Consider the following 20,217-nt stretch of genomic DNA (forward strand, 5'->3'; position numbering starts at 1 on the left):
ACATTATTCTAATACTTCTTAAAAACTTGGTATTGATAGGCTGTGGCTATATGAGGTCGAAACCCTCGATTATCTTATTTTAGGAACAATTTCACTTAAAATTGTAGAGAGAAAACAATCACGTAGGAGTCCAGACTTTTAGTTCTTTCAGATGATTGGCTGAGCAAGGTAAGCATAGACAGAGACCTTTTCTCAGAATGAACTTATGTGCCTGCAGAAAGACTTGATTTCAGCTTCATGTGCAATGGCTGTTTTATTTATTTATTTTCTTTTTCAGATTATTTTCCATTGTGGTTTATTATAAGATATATATATATATATTTACTTTACAATACTGTATTGGTTTTGCCATACATTGACATGAATCCACCACAGGTGTACATGAGTTCCCAACCCTGAACCCCCCTCCCACCACCCTCTCCATATCATCTCTCTGGGTCATCCCAGTGCACCAGCCCCAAGCATCCTGTATCCTGTATTGAACCTAGACTAGTGATTCGTTTCTTACATGATAGTATACATGTTTCAATGCCATTCTCCCAAATCATCCCAAATATTATAAGATATTGAATATAGTTCCCTGTGCTATACAGTAGGACACTGTGGTTTATCTGTTTTATATATAGTAGAGTATATCTGCTAATCACTAGTTTATCCCTCCCCCTTTGGTAATGCAGTGGTTCTTTTAAACACCATGTACTGTGAGGACTGGACATCACCGACCTGATGGACATGAGTTTGAGTAGGCTCCGGGAGTTGATGATGGACAGGGGAAGCCTGGCGTGCTGCAGTTCCATGGGGTCACAAAGAGTTGGACACAACTGAGTGACTGAACTGACTGAATATCAGGACTTAAATGTATGAGAGTAGAATAGCCTCTAACTTAGCGCAGGCAGATCAGTAAGACTGACTAATAATGCAGCTTCTGTCTGAAATCCTTTACTCTGTAGGAAGATTTCCAGGTGTTCCTACCATATGTCTGCTGTACTGAGATTATTTTATTGTTTTAGATGTCTCTTTCCATGTGGAGAAAAGCTTTGCTTGGCTTTTGTTACATCATTGCATGAGCTCCTAGTTGACATTGCTCTTCAGAGGAGTTTCTGAAAGTTGAATAAATCAGTAACTGAGGTGCTTATTGGTGAGATGAGTGGGAGCCCCTGGGATGATTCCTTTTTCGACCTTGACAAATACTTTGATGAAATCTTCTTGTGACTCTTCTGATAGCAGAATAATTATCTATTTAAGAACCTTGCATTGCTTTCAGTTTTTGTTTTTGTTTTTTAAGCAGAGAATGAATTTACTGAAACTCACTGAAACTCCAGGAAGGCAGCAGTGAGACTTGAGACTATACTGTGCTCTGCTTAGTCATTCAGTCATGTCCAACTCTTTGCGACCCCATGGACTGTAGCCTGCCAGGCTCCTCTGTCCATTTAGATTCTCTAGGCAGGAATACTGTAGTAGGCTGCCATGCCCTCCTCCAGGGGATCTTCCCAACCCAGGGATCGAACCCAGGCCTCCCGCATTGCAGGCAGATTCTTTCCTGACTGAGCCACCTGGGAAACCATGCGACAATACTGCCAGGACTAATTCCAGGCTCTCCTGTAGGGTGACTCTGGCAAAGACCTCGCTGCTGTTGACATTGTGGGGTCACATGGCTTGAACACTGTCTTTTTTTTTTCCTTCTACATTTATTGAGATGTCATTGACATACAGCACTGCTAAAGTTTAAGGTGTACCACATAATGATTTAACGCTCATACATCATGAAACGATTATCACAATAAGTTTAGTGAACATACATCATCGCATATAGGCATAGATTAAAGAAATAGAAAAACAGTTTTTTTCCTTGTGATGAGAACACGTAGAATTAACTTTCTTATATAACGTAGAGCAGTGTTAGTTATATTTATCATTTTGTACATTACTGTCAGTTCATTTTTGAAGTGGTAACCTTAAACAGTTTTATAGATGTATTTTGGGTAGTATTTATAGTGTAGTGGATAAGCCTGTAAATGGAAGTGAGATGATAGATACATATTGAAAGTGAAAGTGAAGTTGCTCAGTCGTGCCCGACTCTTTGCAAGAGTCATATTAGACACATATTAGGTTGGCCAAAAAGTTCGTTCAGAATAGTTTTCCATAAGATGTAATGGAGAAACCCAAACGAACTTTTTGGCCAACCGATATTGCAAGGCTTCTAAAAGAATTTTAGGTAAGTTGGCACAATTAAAAGGTGGGTTTTTTTTGTTTTTTTGTTTTTTGTTTTGGATAAGTTAAAAAAAAAAATCAGAGGCATCGGTCAAAATAAACCACTAAGCCTCTTGTTTGGTATCATGAGATAAAAATTCTAGGTTCAATAGAAATTTTTCTTTCCTTTCACTGTTGACGGAGGATAAGCCATTGCAGTCATGGTGCTGGCTACTGTTTATTTCCTGATTCTACACCTTTTAAAGTTTTTAACAGATATGAAAAAAATAATGAATTATATCTTAACACTTTTTAAAAGGTTGTTAAACTTTCAAATTTTTATTTTGCTCCAACTGTTTAAATAATACCTTAATATAGGAAAAAACCTACTGAGCTTATATGTAGCTTCCCTGCTGGTGAAATGAATAGTTTCACTTTTTTTCTCATTAAAATGAATTCTCCTGTTTGTGACAGACAAACTCTTCAGTGCTTATTTTTGAATGCTAAATATCTATGACTCAATATTAACTATCTGTGAATCAATATTAAATACTTTAACATTTTCCACTGATAAATGCAAAAGACACTTTTATGGAAAAGAGAGAATGTGGTAAGCTTTAAAGATTTCTAACTTGCGTGTTATTTTCCTTAAGAAAAAAAAAAGAGCCCAAGTTATCTATAAGATCAGGAGGGTGCATTGGTGCTGAGGACTTGGGGAAGGGGTGATCTGTTTTTATATATTAATAGAGGAAAAATCCCATGAGAAAAAGTACAAAATATTTCTTTAATACCCCTGATTTTGATGCACTGTTACTACTTTTTAACATACATTCTGTTTTCATTTTTTCTCTATACATGAAATAAATTATGCAGGACAAGAAATAAACTTGGACTTGTGATTTTTTAAACTTTATAAAACAATTTGCTTTAATTAAAAATTATACCTTCCTGGCTATTTATGGTCCTACAGCCTATTTTATAGAAATCAGTAGCTTCAGCCCTTAAAAGCGCTCCTGCAGGACATTTGTTACGTGAAGGAGAATTTATGTGCTGAGAATAGTTTCATTCTTCAGTTAGGCCTTAGGGTTGACCCTATAAAATCTTTTACTCAGGAAGGTACAAAAATTTCTTCTCTTTAAATACTTTAGGAAAAAACATAACCATTTTACTAAATAAACTAGGCTATTTGATAGCATAAATTAGGGCGGTGATAAAATGTGGAAATTGTTCAAAGGCATCTTGTATAAATTATCGCCTTGGCTACACTCCTGCAGGAGGTGCCTTTTATCTTTTCTTTAACTAGACGGGAAAAGTCTCCATTACTGGGGAAAATGAAGACTTTTTTTTTAAAGTCCAGATTCAGCTAATAAATATTTTATAACTGTTTCCTGCAAAATATCTGAAATCCTTTCTGGAACTTGTAGTGTGAAACAGCAGCCTCAAGAAAAATATCAATAGGTCCAAATCAGACCACTTGTAGATCTGTAACCTTCAGAGCATCTCATTAAGGCTTAGGGTTACCTATTTGTGAGGATTAGTAACTTCTCCCTAAGAATTTGGAGTATGGGTTTGTATTTGAAACATAGTCAAGTTTATACCGCTAAAGCAAATAATGCACTGATGCTCATCTCCACGGTTAATAAATTTCTAAGTCCTGTAAATATTCATTAATTGCCTCTTAGTAAATTCCCCCTGAGGCCCCTCCAGGACTACTTAGGTATCCTGAATATTTAAAACTGTAATTACAAAAATTCATCTGTGTTTAACAAAACAGTTTAGGACAAAACTGTGTCCTAAATTCTTTAACTTAAAAAAGCTTGTTTCTAGAAAATCATAAAAAAAATTGAGTATTAGTACAAGCTAAAATAAAGTAATGGAATAAACAGCACCCAGCATTCATGAGGGGCTTCCCAGGTGGCGCTGGTGGTAAAGAACCTGCCTGACAATGCAAGAGATGTAAGAGATGTGGGTTCAATCCCTGGGTCGGGAAGATCCCATGGAGGATGGCGTGGCAACCCATGGCACTGTTCTTGCCTGGGGAATTCTATGGACAGAGGAACCTGGTGGGCTGCAGTCCATAGAGTCAAAAAGAGTTGGACACAACTGAAGTGACTTAGCATGCATGCATGCACAGCATTCATGAGTCTAGTATTACATGCAACCTGCAGATTATGTGGGCCTTTGAGACTGATATGGCTGCCAAACTTCTCCCTTCAATACTTCACATAAAATATTGTTGAATAGAGTGTTCTTAGACCTGGTTTGTAGTCAGCCACAGATACAATGTCTGGTTTGTAAATCGCTTAGTGGTAAACTTTAGGGCTAGGAGAGGACTCAGAACTTTGTATTCCAGTCCTCACTTTGTGGGAAATGGCAGTTCACAGAGCTCCAAACATTTACTCAATGTTAGAGGGTTGTAGTCACAGTCCAGTTCTCCTGACCCCAATTCAGTGTCCTGAGCACTAACTAGTCCTCTCTCTGGGGCACAGTGATTCCATCCAAAGCCAGACTCTGTTCTCCATGCTCAGTGCAGCCCAGGGCAAGTAAGGGAAGATGGTTTTATCTGTATGCACAGGTCACTTACTCTGGGTCTCCCGGGAGTTTTCACCATTTTGTATAGGAGGTGTGACTCTGAAGGGAGTGTTTCTCTAGTCCTAGTTCATAGGTTATGACTTGGAGATGCAGGGACTCTACAGCAGCTATCACATGGAGTCTAAGCTGTTAATCATACTCCCTGTCTTTAAATTTGCATTAAACACAGATTATCTGTATTCACTAAAACTGTATCTGACGATCTCAAGAGGTGGCCTTGTATAGTGTGACACTCAGGAATCAGGCATTTTCTTCAGCAAAGCTGTGAGTTTCATGGAAAGCATAATGTTACCTGAATTAACAGATTGATTAGGGCTGAGATGGTTGAGGGAAAAGTAGAAAGGCCTTGAGAAGGTGCTAGTTGAGTGAAGGAACTCATTTATAGGACCTGGAGGACTTCATTATCTGATATACAATAGGGAAGACTCTGAATCACTTACGGTAGGAGATGCATACATTTTTGTATGTATTTAGAGTAGTCAGCCATGTTTTAAAATTTATAGATATCGTGTGGATAGTCCATTGTGAAGTTGTCCTATCTCTTTGTGTCCATTCATAAAGTGTATGTAGAGGCTTTACCATAATGTCTGATGCTAATACTAGGCCTACGTACCTTAGTGCCCTATGAGATCACCTTGCTGTGGTCCTACTGGAGGCTGGGTTGAGAAGTCAGGGCTGCTGCCCTGAGCCCTCCCTGGCTGTCCTGGGTGTGGTGATCGTGCCTCGGAGAGAGAAGTCAATTTTCCTTGGATGACTGCTCTTCTCGGCTGGTGGTCAAAGCACTTAATGATGGGTAGAAATGCCTCTTTGCAGGAGCACACTTTTGTGACAGAGTCTTCCTCATCAGTGGGGTAGTAGTGAATCAGGGAGAGAGGGTGCTTCCAGATCACACAGAGCCTTGGACTCAGGGCAGCCGGGATGGATGGTCTTCACATCATCTTCCTAGCACAGGGGGCAGCTTTTGTATCCCCTGAGATCGGCTCATTTTTCAGAGAATATTAACAGGACTTGCTGGGTGGTTTATCCTCTTGTGCTCTTGGTGACAGAATAGTAGCTCATCTCCAAACCTTTTTTTTTGATGTGTGTTTGTGCTAAGCTTTTAACCTGCCAATGAGGGAGGCACTGTCAACACCAGTGGTGTTTCCTGAGCAGCTTATTAGTGGTGAAAACTCCAACTGCTCCTAACTTGGCTTCTTGTGTCGTTCCCTGTCCTGACCCTTCCATTCAGAATGGGTTTGGAAGCTCTTGTGGAGTCATATGCATTCTGGAGACCTTCACTACGGACCCTCACCTTTGAAGATATCCCTGGAATTCCCAAGCAAGGTAAATCATGAAGTCTCCTGGATCATAGATATGGTCAGTTCCTACCTAGATGCTCAGGCACTGAAAAATGCCCAAGTCATTACTATTGTTTAATGGCTACCTCATTACCAACATCCTTCTATTACAAGATCCCTCTGTTTTGTGTCTGGTATAGATATGGGCCAGGAAAATGGCTAGTGTGGTCCTAAGTTAAGTTTTGGATGTTTTAGGCTGTTTATGTATTTCATGACCTTTATTTCACCTTTAATTTTTTTTTTTTCTTAAAATTAGAGGTAGACTAGTTGGCCCTGGTACCAAGTGTACTTCACAAGAAATTACAGATACTGGTCCCAGATCATCCTCTTTTGCCCCCTTCTTTCTTCACTTCCTTCAACTAAATTGCCTCTAGGCACATTTCTCCTGCTGATTTATGATGAGAAGTTCAGGTACACTGAGGTAGCCTTCCCTGAGATCACTGTTGAGCATTTCCAACAAGCCCAGGGCTGGTGTTTCCTCAAAAAGGCTGCATGGAACAGGATGATGCTTCCTTCTCTATGGGATAGCTAGGACTCACAGCCCAATCCTACACTCAGTCCTGCACTTAATGCCTGACCCTGCCCGGCATCCCCATGAGAACTTAGCATGCTAGGTTTTAAGATAATTATCATTGGGTGGATTGGGCTTTTAGATTATTTTGAGAAGCTATATAAAACACTGTCGCTAGAGCAATGAAGGTTTTACAACCTCTCCAGCCCATTGGAATTCTCTTCTCTCCCTAAGTTCCATCAAGTTGCAGACATCAATCTGCCAGCAAATCTGGGGGGTGGGGCGTGATCAGCCGCCACCACTGTTATTGATTGGAGGCAGGGTTAAACACCCTCTCTATTTCACAGGACTGTTTATCTGTTGGACCTCTGCTCTTGGGTTAGCATATGATTCACCAAACCGCTTTCTGTTTGGAAATGAGATTTTTGAAGTATGAGACTGTTGCCTTATTGTAATAGCCCTGCATGCGTGGTAGTCATTGACCCACAGAAGCTTTCAGTGGGAGGTTGCCAGTTCGTTTGAGACAGGATGGGTCTGGCCAGTTTGTGTCTTTCCTTTGAATCCCTTCTTTTTTCTTGCAAGAAAATACATTGATCCAGAGCAAACTCTGCTGAAAAAAAGAGTAAAAAGTGGGTAGAAGTGAGGTGATGGTTATACTTCTGGAAAAAATTACAGAGTAACATGAAATTTATATTTTCTTAAGTTGCTGGGAAAGTCAATCTTTGTAATGTTTATTACAAAATAATGAGAAAACTAATTGAGGGAGAAAATGTGAAAATTTGATGTGGTAGAGTCCTAATACCTTTTTCAAAAAAACAAACAAAAACAACAAAAAGCAAACAAACAAAAAAGACCATCCCTTGAGGAGATAATTTTTCTTGAAAATGTTGAGAGTATCTGTGTTTAAAGTCATTCAGTCTAAATTCAATTACATTACAATTCCTGAGAGCAGAGACCATGTCCTTTTTTTCTTTGTTCCTGCCCCGTGTAACAAATCACATCTAGCTCGTGTGTACAAAATTGAAAGGAAAAGAGGCTCTTTACATTTTAACTTCTTTTGTAGGAAATACAGGTTCCTCTACCTTACTCCAAGGTTCTGGGAATGGTGTTGCAGCCACCCACCCTCATCTTTTGTCCGGCTCCCCTTGCTCATCTCCTGCCTTCCACCTGGGACCCAACACCAGCCAGCTGTGTGGTCTGGCCCCAGCTGACTATTCCGCCTGCACCCGCTCTGGCCTCACCCTCAACCGATACAGCACATCCTTGGCTGAGACCTACAACAGGCTCACCAACCAGACAGGGGAGACCTTCGCCCCTCCCAGGACTCCCTCCTACGTGGGCGTCAGTAGCAGTGCCTCGGTGAACATGTCCATGGGCGGCACGGATGGGGACACCTTCAGCTGCCCACAGACCAGCTTGTCCATGCAGATTTCAGGGATGTCTCCCCAGCTCCAATACATCATGCCTTCACCCCCCAGCAACGCCTTTGCTGCTAACCAGACCCACCAGGGTTCCTACAACACGTTCAGATTACACAGCCCCTGTGCCTTGTATGGGTATAACTTCTCCACATCCCCTAAACTGGCTGCCAGTCCTGAGAAAATTGTTTCTTCCCAAGGAAGTTTCTTGGGGTCCTCACCGAGTGGAACCATGACGGATCGGCAGATGTTGCCCCCCGTGGAAGGCGTGCACCTGCTTAGCAGTGGGGGTCAGCAGAGTTTCTTTGACTCTAGGACCCTAGGAAGCTTAACTCTCTCATCATCTCAAGTATCTGCACATATGGTCTGATGAAGCCTTGAAGTTAAACTACGTTTGAATCCAGCTAATGTATTTTCTTTCTTTGTTTTCTTTTATTTTTCTTTTTTCTCTTTGGAAAGCAATATGGAAAGAAACTTATCAAGTAGCTTGTAAAATGTATGTATAATAGAAAATGAAGGCTCGCTGAGGTTTTTGACTTCCTCATGGTGAGATTGTGATTAGCTATGGTATATATGTATACTGTATGTGGCATGTGGAGTTTGCAGCCTACAAAACCACATCCTCCCTCTATTTTTCTCCCCAGTTGCACAGAGTATTGGCATCATGTAGTATGTTTAACCAAAGTTCTTATACTTAAAAAAAAAAAGCAAACAGCAAACTTAAAACTTGGCAATGATACTAACCAGACTAAGATGTATAACTTAATTTATCAGGAAAATGCTCTACACAGTTTCCTACTTGAGTGTTGATAACCAGCAGTAACCAGCACACAGAGTCTTGCAATTTGTTATTCTTGGGCACAGTGTGAGAACCTAAGATGCAAAAGCCAGTTGAAGTCTTAGTAATAGTTCTGAGGTATTTGTAATCATGAAGGATTAGCTTTTGTGTTCCTGCTTGCTCTTATTTATCACATCTACTAGGTGACTTTGGTCCTGTAAAAATTCTTAATCCATAATAATTATTTCCCTAAAGAAGATAGAGAGGCTTGTAATTTTTTCACTTTCCATTGGACATATAAGAGGTATTTATTCATATGCAGAGAATAAATTTCCAGTGTTTTGGACTTTCTTGGTTCATTTTATTTAGTATCAAGTAGACCAATAAATATTTTAAATTCCAGTTTTCACCAGGAAAGGAATATATGATATGACTGGAATGGCAAAAAAATAAATAAATCCACCTCAAATATTTTGATTCCAATGAAAAATGTCTAACTTTTTAAATCAAGAGGAATAATATTTTCTGCTTTCACTTAGGTTTTTATAGTGTCGTTTTTTTCATTCAGGTTTCTTTTTCCATCTTGCTTTGAGATTCCTGACCCATGATCTAGAAGTAAAGAGAAAAGGCACTTACACTACTTATTTATGTCTCGAAAATTCCTGCAAATTGAAACCTCTCCCCTCCCTGAACCTTGTCCCTTTGTCTGAGTCTTTCTCAAAACAGATAGATTCTATAGGCCTTCATGGTGTTAAATAGCGCTGTAAGGAATTTCAGGGGGTTATCTCCAGCAATCTGTCTTTTGGGGGTTGCAGTGCAAAGGCCAAAACCCATTACTATAAAGTCCTTCTTGGAAGACTAAGGAGGAAGATACCAATTATGATAAAGGAGCTGTAAAACTTTTAACCTCAACATCATTTTTAGCCTTGAAACTGAAAAACAAAAAAAAGAAAAACATTATTTTTTTTAAATTCCCCCAAATAATGTGTACATGGTTTCAAAACAAGTAGTAACTTTGATAGCACAAAATGAGATTAATAGGAGAAATTAAGAATGCAAGGTGAAGAGCATTATCATATATTTGTTGAGAATAAAATTATGTGTCTGGACATTGACTCATTATGTTTCATATATTTGTCAAACGAAAGCAGTGGAGTTTCCTTTCAGTGCTAAACAGAATGGCATTATCCTATCCTTAGTTTGATGGGGAAAGAATGTAGTTCCTGATTTGCTTCTTTACTTTAAAACAGCATGGATGTTATATATTTAGGGGGATTACTATTTGAACAGTGTTTTCACACAATGTGACTCTGTTTATACATACTGATAAATTTCTTCATGGATGCTCTAACAGTTCGTCAAGTGAATATTGATCTTTAAATTTAAAATTAGTGTGAAGGTACATGACATATTTCCAATAAGTAGATCTATGTAACATGTTTGTGTATGGTATTAATAGCTTGATAAAGATTTGGAAAAAGTCCTTATTATGAACATATCCCAGCCTCAGAGTCTGGCATAATTTCAGGAGGACAAGAGAGTTTTCCAACTTGAGAAAACATGGAAAGTAATGATCTATTCCTATATATATTAATAAGATGAGAATTTTCTTTTCTGCTCCTTGTGATTTGAGATGACACCATAATATGAGGAGAACTTTTTAATCTTTTCTTTTTGATCAGCAATATTGTACAAGTGCTATTTTCTTTAGATTTTACTGTAAATATTAATCATCATGTCACTTCAAAGACTAGCCTTTTATCATTATATTAAATGACATACATGCATTGATAATTATAATTATATATCTGTATTTTATTAAAAAATGCTTAAGAAATTATATATTAAAGTGTGTTACTAAACTCCTTTATGGCTTTGAAGAGGAATCATTTAAAGTGTCTGTAAATGTTGTTCCAAGAATAGGCATACACATGGAGACACCAAACACAAATCTTGTAGCTTACAATTACAAGGCATGAGGAAATGGGCCTGGTATTCATTTTTCATGTGTTAAATATAATTTCTTGGTGCCTTGACCATGTCATTGAAGATGAAGCCCTGACAAATGGTGAACACATGAAAATTCAAATGTGAGAGGAAGAGGAAGCCAGACTGGGATGTTTTGTTTTGGGTCCAAGGGGGAAGGGCAAGGATGTAAGAGTAAGCTACTTGTACCACTGACCAGTGATGACAGATCACTTTTAGACTCCTTGCCCAGAAAACATTCCAAGGGACATTGTGATGAGGTGAGGTTGTTGCTATCAGAACCAGTCACATTTTGAAAATTAACACTTGCTTCCACACAAGCTCCCTCCCAGAGGTCAACAGCTTTTCTCTAGCAGGGCACCCAGTTGCTGACCCCTGGTTTCTGGAATGTAGTGGGGTCAGGAGACTTTGGTGGTGCCCAGAGGAGGTTGGGGCATAGTACTGCTGATATGGCAGTTTACATTAGTGGAATTTTGAACAGAATGCACCCCACTTTTAAAATGTGAATTCTTCTTGAGACATCACTCCCTAGATATAAACCTATTAGTAACTCACACCTTAGTATGAAATAGATAACACAGAAGTTTTGGAGATAACTGGAGGTTTGATTAAGAGAAGAGAGTAAATTTTGGAGTAGGGCAGTTCTGAGAAGATTTGGATGTGAAGGAGAAGGTACAAGAAGAGTGATCACTAACCAAGTCTGGTGTAAAGCCATTAAAAATAATTTCATAAGTTTTTTCAGGAGTCATGGTAGAGTTGGTAGATGCTCTGCTGATGCTATCTTCTATTAGACAGGTTTGTAAAAAATCCTCTATTTCAAAGTGTAACTCTGCCAGGTGTCCTCATGGTGAGTTTACTGACTCATCTACATGGAGAGTTTCTTCCACTGGAAATTAAATCATTTTATTAAATCATTACCACTTTGTGTTTTAATCTCATTGATCATCATTCCTTAAAATAGGTGCTCAGAGAAGTTGCAGGTGAAGTTGACTATGTGAAGAGTAAAGTAGACATACATGATTACAGCCTTCCGGGAACTCAAAGCTTAAAAACATTGTTGGGGGAAATGAACAAATATATATGCATATATATATGTATGTGTGTGTGTGTGTGTATGTATATATATATTTCAAGTATAGAAACATCCAACAGAGGTTGATAAACCTTAATATCCATCTACATGCTGATAGATTTTCAAATCATGAGTTTTCATTTTTTGGAAGTTTGAAGGAGATCATCACTTCCTTGAGAATGAAGGAACCTGATTTCAAACCATGAATTTCCCAATCATGGTTTTAGACAAAATGTAACCACTTTAGATCTCAGTTTTTTATGTGTTTTAGGAGTGTCTGTAATGAGAAGTTTTACTAGCCCTTTCAGTTTCAAATTCATAGACAACCTTGGTGTATAAATAATATTCAGCTTAATAACAGAAAAATAGTTTTATAAAAATGAATTTTCAGAGATATGTACATGTATTTGGATATATATATATTTCCAAAAGATATCTTTTTATAAAAATATTTAGGTATACATCTTTATAAAGAACATTACACTATCAGAATTTAAAAAAAATATTGGATTACTTACAATTTTTTTATATAAATTTATTTATTTTAATTGGAGGTTAATTACTTTACAATATTGTATTGGTTTTATCATACATCAACATGAATCTGCCACAGGTATACACATGTTCCCCATCCTGAACCCCCTCTCCCTACTCCCTCCCCATACCATCCCTCTGGGTAGTCCCAGTGGACCAGCCCCAAGCATCCAGTATCATGCATCGACCCTGGACTGGCGATTCATTTCATATATGATAGTATACATGTTTCAATGCCATTCTCCCAAACCATCCCACCCTCTCTCTCTCCCACAGAGTCCAAAAGACTGTTCTATACATCTGTGTCTCTTTTGCTGTCTTGTATACAGGGTTATCATTACTATCTTTCTGAATTCCATATATATGCGTTAGTATACTGTATTCAGAGAAGGTGATGGCACCCCACTCCAGTACTCTTGCCTGGAAAATCCCATGGACAGAAGACCTGGTAGGCTGCAGTCCATGGGGTAGTGAAGAGTCGGACATGATTGAGCGACTCCACTTTCACTCTTCACTTTCATGCATTGGAGAAGGAAATGGCAACCCACTCCAGTGTTCTTGCCTGGAGAATCCCAGGGACAGGGGAGCCTGGTGGGCTGCCGTCTATGGGGTGGCACAGAGTCGGACACGACTGAAGCAACTTAGCAGCAGCAGCACCATACTGTATTGGTGTTTTTCTTTCTGACTTACTTCACTCTGTAAAATAGGCTCCAGTTTCATCCACCTCATTAGAACTGATTCAAATGTATTCTTTTTAATGGTTGAGTAATACTCCATTGTGTATATGTACCACAGCTTTCTGATCCACTCATCTGCTGATGGACATCTAGGTTGCTTCCATGTCCTGGCTATTGTAAACAGTGCTGTGATGAACACTGGGATACACGTGTCTCTTTCAATTCTGGTTTCCATGGTGTGTATGTCCAGCAGTGGGATTGCTGGGTAATAAGGCAGTTCTATTTCCAGTTTTTTAAGGAATCTCCACACTGTTTTCCATACTGGCTGTCCTAGTTTGCATTCCCACCAACAGTGTAAGAGGGTTCCCTTTTCTCCATACTCTCTCCAGCATTTATTGCTTGTAGACTTTTGGATTGCAGCCATTCTGACTGGCATGAAATGGTACCTCATTGTGGTTTTGATTTGCATTTCTCTGACAATGATGTTGAGCATCTTTTCATGTGTTTGTTAGCCATCTGTATGTCTTCTTTGGAGAAATGTCTATTTAGTTCTTTGGCCCATTTTTTGATTGGGTCATTTATTTTTCTGGAATTGAGCTGCAGGAGTTGCTTGTATATTTTTGAGATTAGTTGTTTGTCAGTTGCTTCATTCGCTATTATTTTCTCCCATTCTGAAGGCTGTCTTTTCACTTGCTTAGAGTTACCTTTGTTGTGCAGAAGCTTTTAATTTTAATTAGGTCCCATTTGTTTATTTTTGTTTTTATTTTCAGTATTCTGGGAGGTGGGTCATAGAGGGTCCTGCTATGATTTATGTCTGAGAGAGTTTTGTCTATGTTCTCCTCTAGGAGTTTTATAGTTTCTGGTCTTACGTTTAGATCTTTAATCCATTTTGAGTTTATCTTTGTGTATGGTGTTAGAAAGTGATCTAGTTTCATTCTTTTACAAGTGGTTGACCAGTTTTCCCAGAACCACTTGTTAAAGAGATTGTCTTTTCTCCATTGTATATTCTTGCCTCCTTTGTCAAAGATAAGGTGTTCATAGGTGCATGGATTTATCTCTGGGCTTTCTATTTTGTTCCATTGATCTTTATTTCTCTCTTTGTGCCAGTACCATACTGTCTTGATGACTGTGGCTTTGTAGTAGAGCCTGAAGTCAGGCAGGTTGATTCCTCCAGTTCCATTCTTCTTTATCAAGACGCTTTGGCTATTCGAGGTTTTTTGTATTTCCATACAAATCTTGAAATTATTTGTTCTAGCTCTGTGAAAAATACCATTGGTAGCTTGATAGGGATTGCATTGAATCTATAGATTGCTTTGGGTAGTGTACTCATTTTCACTATATTGATGCTTCTGCTTCATGAACATGGTATATTTCTCCATCTATTAGTGTCCTCTTTGATTTCTTTCACCAGTGTTTTATAGTTTTCTATATATAGGTCTTTCATTTCTTTCAGTTCAGTTCAGTTTAGTTCAGTTCAGTCGCTCAGTCATGTCCGTCTCTTTGCGACCCCATGAATGTCAGCACGCCAGGCCTCCCTGTCCATCACCATCTCCCGGAGTTCACTCAGACTCATGTCCATCGAGTCCGTGATGCCATCCAGCCATCCCAACCTCGGTCATCCCCTTCTCCTCCTGCCCCCAATCCCTCCCAGCATCAGAGTCTTTTCCAGTGAGTCAACTCTTCGCATGAGGTGGCCAAAGTACTGGAGTTTCAGCTTTAGCATCATTCCCTCCAAAGAAATCCCAGGGCTGATCTCCTTCAGAATGGACTGGTTGGATCTTCTTGAAGTCCAAGGGACTCTCAAGAGTCTTCTCCAACACCACAGTTCAAAAGCATCAATTCTTCGGCTCTCAGCCTTTGTCACAGTCCAACTCTCACATCTATACATGACCACAGGAAAAACCAGAGCCTTGACTAGATGGACCTTAGTCGGCAAAGTAATGTCCCTGGTATTTTATTCTTTTCACTGCAATGGTGAATGGAATTGTTTCCTTAATTTCTCTTTCTATTTTCTCATTATTAGTGTATAGGAATGCAAGGGATTTCTCTGTGTTGATTTTATATCCTGAAACTTTACTGTATTTATTTATTAGCTCTAGTAATTTTCTGGTGGAGTCTTTAGGGTTTTCGATGTAGAGGATCATGTCATCTGCAAACAGTGAGGGTTTTACTTCTTCTTTTCCAATTTGGATTCCTTTTATTTCTTTTTCTGCTCTGATTGCTGTGGCCAAAACTTCCAAAACTATGTTGAATAGTAGTAGTGAAAGTGGGCACCCTTGTCTTGTTCCTGACTTTAGGGGAAATGCTTTCAACTTTTCACCATTGAGGATAATGTTTGCTGTGGGTTTGTCATATATAGCTTTTATTATGTTGAAGTATGTTCCTTCTATTCCTGCTTTCTGGAGTTTTTATCATAAATGGATATTGAATTTTGTCAAAGGCTTTCTCTGCATCTATTGAAATAATAACACGGCTTTTATTTTTCAATTTGTTAATGTGGTGAATTACATTGATTGATTTGCGGATATTGAAGAATCCTTGCATCCATGGGATAAAGCCCACTTGGTCATGATGTATGATCTTTTTAATGTTGTTGGATTCTGATTGCTAGAATTTTGTTGAGGATTTTTGCATCTATGTTCATCAGTGATATTGGTCTGTAGTTTTCTTTTTTTGTGTCATCTTTGTCAGGTTTTGGTATTAGGGTGATGGTGGCCTCATAGCATGAGTTTGGAAGTTTACCTTCCTCTGCAATTTTCTGGAAGAGTTTGAGTAGGATAGGTGTTAGCTCTTTAAATTTTTGTTAGAATCCAGCCGTGAAGCCATCTGGACCTGGGCTTTTATTTGCTGGAAGATTTCTGATTACAGTTTCAATTTCTGTGCTTGTGATGGATCTATTAAGATTTTCTGTTTCTTCCTGGTTCAGTTTTGGAAAGTTGTACTTTACTAAGAATTTGTCCATTTCTTCCATGTTGTCCATTTTATTGGCATATAATGGCTGATAGTAGTCTCTTATGATCCTTTGCATTTCTGTGTTGTCTGTTGTGATCTCTCCATTTTCGTTTCTAATTTTATTGATTTGATTTTTCTCCCTTTGTATATTGATGAGTCTGGCTAATGGTTTGTCAATTTTATTTATCCTTTCAAAAAACCAGCTTTTGGCTTTGTTGATTTTTGCTGTGGTCTCTTTTGTTTCCTTTGCGTTTATTTCTGCCCTAATTTTTAAGATTTCTTTCCTTCTGCTAATCATGGGGGTCTTCATTTCTTCCTTTTCTAGTTGCTTTAGGTGTAGAGTTAGGTTATTTATTTGACTTGTTTCTTGAGGTATGCCTGTATTGCTGTGAACTTTCCTCTTAGCACTGCTTTTACAGGGTCCCACAGGTTTTGGGTTGTTGTGTTTTCATTTTCATTCATTTCTATGCATATTTTGATTTCTTCTGTGATTTGTTGGTTATGCAGCAGTGTGTTGTTCAGCTTCCATATGTTGGAATTTTTAATAGTTTTTCTCCTGTAATTGAGATCTAATCTTACTGCATTGTGGTCAGAAAAGATGCTTGGAATGATTTCAAATTTTTTGAATTTACCAAGGCTAGATTTATGGCCCAGGATGTGATCTGTCCTGGAGAAGTTTCCGTGTGTGCTTGAGAAAACAGTGAAATTCATTGTTTTTGGGTGAAATGTCCTGTAGATATCAACTAGGTCTAACTGGTCTATTGTATCATTTAAAGTTTGTGTTTTCTTGTTAATTTTCTGTTTAGTTGATCTATCCATAGGTTGAGTGGGGTATGAAGGTTTCCCACTATTATTGTGTTGTTGTTAATTTCCCCTTTCATACTTGTTAGCATTTGTCATACATATTGCGGTGCTCCTATGTTGGGTACATATGTATTTATAATTGTTGTATCTTCTTCTTGGATTGATCATTTGATCATTATGTAGTGTCCTTCTTTGTCTCTCTTCACAGCCTTTGTTTTAAAGTCTATTTTATCTGATATGAATATTGCTACTCCTGCTTTCTTTTGGACTCTATTTGCATAGAATATCTTTTTCCAGCCCTTCACTTTCAATAGGTATGTGTCCCCTGTTTTGAGGTGGGTCTCTTGTAGACAACACATATAGAGGTCTTGTTTTTGTATCCATTCAGCCAGTCTTTGTCTTTTGGTTGGGGCATTCAACCCATTTACTTTTAAGGTAATTACTGATAAGTATGATCCCATTGCCATTTACTTTATTATTTTGGGTTCAAGTTTATACACCCTTGTTGTGTTTCCTGTCTAGAAAAGATCCTTTAGCATTCGTTGGAGAGCTGGTTTGGTGGTGCTGAATTCTCTCAGCTTTTGCTTGTCTGTAAAGCTTTTTATTTCTCCTTCATATTTGAATGAGATCCTTGCTGGGTACAGTAATCTGGGCTGTAGGTTATTTTCTTTCATCTCTTTAAGTATCTCCTGCCATTCCCTCCTGGCCAGAAGAGTTTCTATTGAAAGATCAGCTGTTATCTTTATGGGAATCCCCTTGTGTGTTATTTGTTGTTTTTCCCTTGCTGCTTTTAATATTTGTTCTTTGTGTTTGATCTTTGTTAATTTGATTAATATGTGTCTTGGAGTGTTTCACATTGGGTTTATCCTGTTTGGGACTCTCTGGGTTTCTTGGACTTGGGTGATTATTTCCTTCCCCATTTTAGGGAAGTTTTCAACTATTATCTCCTCAAGTATTTTCTCATGGTCTTTCTTTTTGTCTTCTTCTTCTGGGACTCCTATGATTCGAATGTTGGGGTGTTTCATATTGTCCTGGAGGTCTCTGAGATTGCCCTCATTTCTTTTAATTCATTTTTCTTTTTTCCTCTCTGATTCATTTATTTCTAACATTCTATCTTCTACTTCATTAATCCTATCTTCTGCCTCCCTTATTCTACTATTTGTTGCCTCTACTATTTGTTGCCTTCAACTATTTGTTTTTGATCTCATTTATTGTATTATTCATTATATATTAACTCTTTCACATTTCTTCTAGGTCCTTGTTAAACCTTTCTTGCATCTTCTCAATCCTTATCTCCAGGCTCTTTATCTGTGATTCCATTTTGATTTCAAGATTTTGGATCATTTTCACTATCATTATTTTGAATTCTTTATCAGGTAGATTCCCTATCTTATCCTCTTTTGTTTGGTTTGGTGGGCATTTATCCTGTTCCTTTACCTGCTGGGTATTCCTCTGTCTCTTTGTCTTGTTTATATTGCTAAGTTTGGGGTGGCCTTTCTGTATTCTGGCAGTTTATGTAGTTCTCTTTATTGTGGAGTTTCCTCACTGTGGGTGCAGTTGTATCAGTGGCTTGTCAAGGTTTCTTGGTTAGGGAAGCTTGTGTCGGTGTTCTGGTGGGTGGAGCTGGATTTCTTCTCTCTGGAGTGCAATGAAGTGTCCAGTAATGTGTTATGAGATGTCAGTGGTTTTGGAGTAACTTGGGAAGCCTGTATATTGGAACTCAGGGCTGTGTTCCTGTGTTGCTGGAGAATTTGCGTGGTATGTCTTGCTCTGGAACTTGTTGGCCCTTGGGTGGTGCTTGGTTTCAGTGTAGGTATGGAGGCATTTGATGAGCTCCTGTCAATTAATGTTCCCTGGAGTCAGGAGTTCTTTGATGTTCTCAGGATTTGGACTTAAGCCTCCTGCTTCTGGTTTTCAGTCTTATTTTTACAGTAGTATCAAGACTTCTTCTATATGGCATGGTTGATAAAACATCTAGGTTAAAGATGAAAAGTTTCTCCACAATGAGGGACACCCAGAGAGGTTCACAGAGTTACCTGGAGAAGAGAAGAGGGAGGAGGGAGTTAGAGGTGACCCAAATGAGATGAGGTAGAATCAAAAGAGGAGAGAGCAAGCTAGCCAGTAATCACTTCCTTATGTCTACTCCACAACTGGACCACTCAGAGATGTTCACGGAGTTATACAGAGAAGAGAAGAGGGAGGAAGGAGACAGAGGTGGCCAGGAGGATAAAAGAGGGGAATCAAAAGGAGCGAGACAGATCCAGCCAGTAATCAGTTCCCTAAGTGTTCTCCACCATCTGGAACACACAGAAATTCACAGAGTTGGGTAGAGAAGAGAGGGGTAGGGAGGAGACAGAGGCAACCTGGTGGAGAAAAAGGAGAGTCCAAAGGGGGGGAGAGCAGTCAAGCCAGTAATCTCACTCCCAAGTAAAACTGAGTACTGAAGATTGGGTTCTTAAAGGTACAAAATTTATAACAAATACCAAAAAACAAAGATTAAAAATCTAGAGTAGAGTTTGGAATTTCAAAAATACAATATTAAAGAAAAGAAGAAAAGAAGGAAAGAAAACAACAAAGTCATAAAAATTATAAAAATATATATATATATGAAGTTTGCTTTAAAAAATAGGGTCCTTTTTTTTTGCAAAGTAATAGTAGATTATAAAAGTGAAAATTAAAGGAGTAATAGAAGACTTAAAAATTTAAAAAAAAAAGAATGATTGTAAAAATAGTAAAAATATATCTAGGACTTTCTCTGGTGGTGTTGTGGGTATTGTGGGATCAGTTCATTTTCAGATAGTTTCTTGGTCCAGCTTATATTTCTCAAGATCTATAGGCCCCTTCCTATGTATTCGGTACTAACGACAGGGTTTTAATCTATTGCACCTGTCAGTTCCAAAGTGGTTCCCTCTGTTTTAGCGTCTTCTGTTTGCTGGTCTCTTCAGTGTCTGATTTCCACCCTGACACAAAGAGGGCGATGATGGACACATTTTTAAGCTCAATTGTTCAGTCACGCTGTGGGGAGGGAGGGACGCTGCAAACAAATAACACTGGCATGTGCTCGCAATGTCTCAGCCACACTGGGCCTGCCCCCACTCGCGGTGTGTGTGCCCTCCCTGCCCACACTACTCAGGCTCTAGGTTGGTCCGCCAGGAACCATCTGAGGCTGGCCCTGGGCTGCATGCACCTCCCATGTCTAAGCTGCTCAGGTTCAGGCACTTGGGTAGTCCTCAGAGGCGCAGACTCGGTTGGGCCTGAGTTTTGTGCCCTTCCCAGGTCTGAGCAGCTCAGGTGATGAGGTGTTTGGCGAGTGCAGTCACTGCGACTTATCACTTCCCCTGTCCCTGCCGCTCGGTTTTCTGGGTG

At 38.9% G+C, this 20,217-nt stretch overlaps 1 protein-coding gene across 1 annotated transcript in view; it reads left to right on the top strand.

The window, feature by feature from the left end:
* The window catches only part of TBX18 (T-box 18), a 30,245-nt gene extending 19,562 nt beyond the window's left edge, over window positions 1-10,683 (top strand). The window contains exons 7-8 of the mRNA XM_005684718.3: window positions 6,011-6,105; window positions 7,694-10,683. Coding sequence (XP_005684775.3) covers window positions 6,011-6,105; window positions 7,694-8,418 — 820 coding nt within the window. The 3' untranslated portion in view covers window positions 8,419-10,683. The remainder of the gene's footprint in view (window positions 1-6,010; window positions 6,106-7,693) is intronic.

The sequence above is a fragment of the Capra hircus genome, chromosome 9, assembly GCF_001704415.2.
Source record: "Capra hircus breed San Clemente chromosome 9, ASM170441v1, whole genome shotgun sequence".
Lineage (NCBI taxonomy): Eukaryota > Metazoa > Chordata > Mammalia > Artiodactyla > Bovidae > Capra > Capra hircus.